Source organism: Galdieria sulphuraria (genome assembly GCF_000341285.1).
Source record: "Galdieria sulphuraria unplaced genomic scaffold scaf_270, whole genome shotgun sequence".
Classification (NCBI taxonomy): Eukaryota; Rhodophyta; class Bangiophyceae; order Galdieriales; family Galdieriaceae; genus Galdieria; species Galdieria sulphuraria.
In genome coordinates this window covers 1-4,271 of record NW_005178205.1, presented here as the reverse complement: position 1 = coordinate 4,271, position 4,271 = coordinate 1, and the positions used below count along the sequence as shown (strand labels likewise).

Genomic DNA, 4,271 nt, shown 5'->3' with positions numbered 1-4,271 from the left:
AATATATTGACCAGAAATACCCTTTGCTCCACCTCTAAGAAGTTTAACTTGGAGCAAAGAAGGTGGCCTATTTCCAGAATCTGGAGCTGAACGACACTCTGCTACGTAAGAATATTTCGAAGGTTGCGAGCGCTTAAATACAAAAACATGGTTAGAAGTCATCCTTTCCTGTGCAATAATCACTTTTTCGCTTCCATTAATCACAAAATAACCTCCTTGATCATATGGACACTCTCCCAATTCTGCCAAGTCCCAAGGCTCTAAATTATACAAGTGACAAAACTGTGACTTGAGCATAATAGGAATTCTTCCCAAGAAAACTCGAATAGGGGGATGTTGTGAAGTTTCTTCTTTGCCACTTTCTAAATTGACTTCAGTTACAGTAACGTCACAATATAAAGCGGAACTATAGGTAAGGTTTCGAAGTCTTGCTTGATTAGGATATAAAGGTCTCGTTTCACCTGTGTCTTCTGTAAAAGTTGGTTTTGACAAACTCAACTGTCCAAAAGATACCACATATCGTTTATCCAAGTCTTCCGAACGTTGACCAGGTAAATATTGCGGCTCAGCAGTTAACACGAGGTCTGGTTGAGAGTCCACAATTTCTTGCATGGTATTAGTAACAAACTCATCAAAAGAGTCTAGTTGTTGTCTCACGAGACCCTTTTCTTCAAAGTATGAAGAAATTACAGTCCAAGCATCTTCCTGAGTGATCTCTTCATCATCCATAAAGGAAGACATAACAAGAAGAAGAAACTTTTCACTCAAAATTGAAAAAGAAAGATTCGATGGGAAAGGAAGATTGCGTATTTTCAGAGCCTGTGAGAACTGCACTTTTAAAGGATAAACCTGTGGTTGCACTAGATATCTAATAAGAAAAGTACAACCTTTTTTTTTGTGCATTGACACTACTTGAGTGCAAATAGCAACTATCCTAACTATTCTTATAATTGACAAGCAATAGACAAACTATTGTTTTGAATAGCAATTCAATTTGATACAATAGCAATAGTTTCTACCGTGAAGTTAGCTTTATGCGAAAGCAATTGGCTTCTTTACAGGAAATATATGAAAATATCAGCTTGAAGTCGAGACAATCCTTTACAGATCCAACGGTCTGATATTGCCAACATGAATACAACTGGTACAGTGAAACAGAGTTCAAAAGAGACAACAATTTTGATACTTGACATAGTGAATATCTGAAAATGGTTTTAAAATTCACTATTTGAGATACCTTTTCTATCCTTGAGTTCTTGTCATTGAGAACTTGACAGCGCCTCGTGAACAAAATGCGTTATCTACAAGTCATAGTTCCATATATGAGATATTCCTCGGAGTCGCAAAGAGACTTAAAAGTGCAAAGCTAACTGAAAAATGTTGTCCAATTAAAATAATACAAAATGTATTTGAGCTCTTCGGCATCATTGTTCCCGACAGGGCTTAGATCATTTGCGAAAGCAGCACTTTCCAGTTTATTTACTACAAAATACAAAATCTTAAGACGTCGAAACAAGCCTTTTTTTCTAAATAGCATGTCGAGTTCCGCGTCTTCTACTTTATCCTATCTTTCACAAGAACAAGCAACAAAAGTTGACCAACTATTGATGGGACCTGAGTATTCGTTTGCTGTCGAACAGCTAATGGAGCTGGCGGGTTTGGCAGTTGCGTTGGCGGTTGCCGAACAATATCCGTTATCTTCCTCTGGTCGCTCTCACATTTTATGTGTCTGTGGTCCAGGAAATAATGGAGGTGATGGGTAAGTTGAACGGCTCCTTTCGTTTCTCCTTGGCAGCGTTTATTATTTCTCGTCTCTTCTACCATTAGTTTAGTAGCAGCAAGGCATCTCTTTCACTTTGGCTACCAAGTTAGTATTCTATATCCAAAGAGGACTGAAAAGAGCCTGTTTGGGTCTCTGGTTAAACAACTGGAAGCTTTGGATATCCCTATTCTCTCAGCTTGGGAACAAGCCAAGAAACCTGACGTTATCATCGACGCTATATTCGGTTTCTCTTTCCGAGTTGACCCTTCAAAGTAAGTTTCGCTTAAGATTCATGTTGCTGTGTCGTTTCAATCTTTGAAGATCGTCTAAGGAAGCAATTCGTCCTCCGTTTTTTGATATTATTCAATCTATTAAAGCATCGAATGCCCAAAAAGTATCAGTAGATATACCATCGGGATGGGATGTAAATGAAGGCGACATTTATCACGTTGGTTTTATTCCAGATATGCTTGTTTCTTTAACAGCCCCAAAACAATGTGCCTTGTCGTTTTCTGGTATGCATTACGTTGGTGGTCGTTTTATACCTCCGAAGCTTGCGCAAGAATTGGGCTTTGTTGCTCCTCAGTTTGAAGGAACGAAACTCGTGAAGAGAATTCAGTAAAGCAAGTGTTCGATTGGTTGGACCGGAATTCCACAGAAGCCCATTGAATAATTTATGTTTCAACTCAACACGAGTAAATAGCAACACTAAGAGGGCTTTGATTTCATTGACTGGCTTAAGATCATCTTAGTGTATAGCTGTTGCTTGTATTTGCAAAGTTCAACTTGTTTCCTAGATAATTCTGTAAACCATTTTAGAAATTTATTTTCTTTCATCTTCCTATGTATTAAGAGTCATAGTTTAGGTATAAATACTCGCATTGTTTTCAACTTCAACGAGACAAACATTGCCTATGCGTAACTGAGCAGAAATGCAAGTACTGAATTATTGTTGCCATTCAATTGACTGCAATGAACAAGTGTCAAAAGATACTATACTGTTGTGCATAAAGTCCCCATAAATCCTACCTATTACAAAAAATGTGTCGAAACGACAATGCTGAAGAGTTGAGTCGGACAATAAACACGCCCAAAAAAGGATAAAGCAAACATCTACTATTATATTCAATGAATAGATTCTCTCTAGATCACATGCATTTGAGCAACCTTGTCGTGAATATATTGTTGAAATCGGACAGCTGTACACGACGTCGTGGAAGGGTTTCCGCATAGTTCTGAATCACAGTTGGAATCTCTTTTGATGCGATTCGCATCTACGAGAATCTTTACGATCGGATATGGGAAGCCTTTTTAAGCGTATGGGTGATTACGAACTTCCTCTTGAGAGGTTATGGCAGTCGTGGACGGAAGCCGGATTGGCGAGGAACTTAACAAGTTGAAAGAGGAAGCAGATGTCGTGGTTCAACAAAGACATGCGGAAGAAGAAAAATTATATGGTGGATTTCGATCTCCTATTATCAATACTTTAGTTTCTGGTGTGGGTTTCTTTACGGATGCTTATAACATTTTTATTGTTAGTATTCTTAATGGAGTTTGGACAGAAGGTTATCCAGACGCCTTTACTAGTACAATGAAAACCAGGGTGTCCAACAGTATTCTTGTAGGAGACATCGTCGGAATGCTCTTCTTCGGCCTATTTGCCGACCGTATCGGCCGCAAAGCAGGGCTTTTATCCACAGCGACGATCCTTCTCATTGGCCCGATTTTAGAGACAGTGTCCTTTGGAGCAAACGGCTCTCAGACGGGTATGTTCTGGATGCTTGTAATAGTGCGAGGATTTCTGGGTGTTGGAATTGGTGGTGAGTACCCTTGTGCTGCAACGACATCTTGCGAAGCAGGCGAAGATGCGAAAATTAAAAGGGGAAAAAATGTACTCCTCGTCTTTGCTATGCAAGGCGTAGGAACTATCACAGCTTACGTATATGGAATAATGTTAATTGAATGGGCAAAGGCGAACCCGAGCAATTTTGAGCCAGTCTGGAGAGTCGCACTAGCGTCAAGTATTGTTCCCGTTATACCTATTTACATCCTTCGATGGAGAATGAGGAACTCCACCCGTTATGAGATAGCTGGTCTTTCTAGGAAGAATCTTCCTTGGCTGTTGGTTCTCCGCAAGTACTGGGTAAATCTTATTGGAACTGCAGGAACTTGGTTCATCAATGACTTTTTGTTCTACTCAAATGGTCTGTTTTCGTCGGAAATGACAAAGTCAATCTTGGAAGAGACAGACGTTCGGTCCTCGAACTTGGTTTTCACAGAGTATACGAGCATGCTTATCTTATTAATTGGTTTGCCAGGATATTTTGTCTCTGCATTCACTGCGGACTATATCGGTTCAAGAAATATTCAAATTATTGGTGCTGTAATGAGTGGCGTGATTGCGATTATTATGGGCGGTATTTTCAACTTGATGCGAACGAATCCCGGTCCTTTTATCATGATGTATGGTTTATTCTTCTTTTTCACTCAGTTTGGAGCGAACTGCACT

The 4,271-nt window shown here is 39.5% G+C and overlaps 3 protein-coding genes across 3 annotated transcripts; 2 read left to right on the top strand and 1 right to left on the bottom strand.

Moving 5' to 3' along the window:
* Window positions 1-1,011, bottom strand: Gasu_64760 (DNA-directed RNA polymerase subunit; the record flags this gene model as incomplete). The annotated part of the gene is made up of 1 exon (XM_005702329.1): window positions 1-1,011. A coding segment is annotated over exon 1 (903 nt), but the record flags the coding sequence as incomplete, so codon positions are not given.
* A 370-nt stretch (window positions 1,012-1,381) lies between these two features.
* Gasu_64750 (pyridoxamine 5-phosphate oxidase, putative) lies at window positions 1,382-2,789 on the top strand. Its single transcript, XM_005702328.1, has 3 exons — window positions 1,382-1,759; window positions 1,828-2,034; window positions 2,084-2,789. The coding sequence occupies exons 1-3, from the start codon at window positions 1,404-1,406 to the stop codon at window positions 2,382-2,384; spliced, it is 864 nt and encodes a 287-aa protein (XP_005702385.1). The 5' UTR covers window positions 1,382-1,403; the 3' UTR covers window positions 2,385-2,789.
* A 312-nt stretch (window positions 2,790-3,101) lies between these two features.
* Window positions 3,102-4,271, top strand: Gasu_64740 (MFS transporter, PHS family, inorganic phosphate transporter; the record flags this gene model as incomplete). The annotated part of the gene is made up of 1 exon (XM_005702327.2): window positions 3,102-4,271. A coding segment is annotated over exon 1 (1,158 nt), but the record flags the coding sequence as incomplete, so codon positions are not given.

Excerpts from the sequence above, each read along its gene's own strand:
- Gasu_64750 (XM_005702328.1), top strand. The coding sequence starts at position 1,404 with ATGTATTTGAGCTCTTCGGCATCATTGTTCCCGACAGGGCTTAGATCA. Across the intron at positions 1,760-1,827 it reads GGAAATAATGGAGGTGATGG|TTTAGTAGCAGCAAGGCATC; the intron begins GTAAGTTGAACG and ends TTCTACCATTAG. Across the intron at positions 2,035-2,083 it reads TTCCGAGTTGACCCTTCAAA|ATCGTCTAAGGAAGCAATTC; the intron begins GTAAGTTTCGCT and ends CAATCTTTGAAG.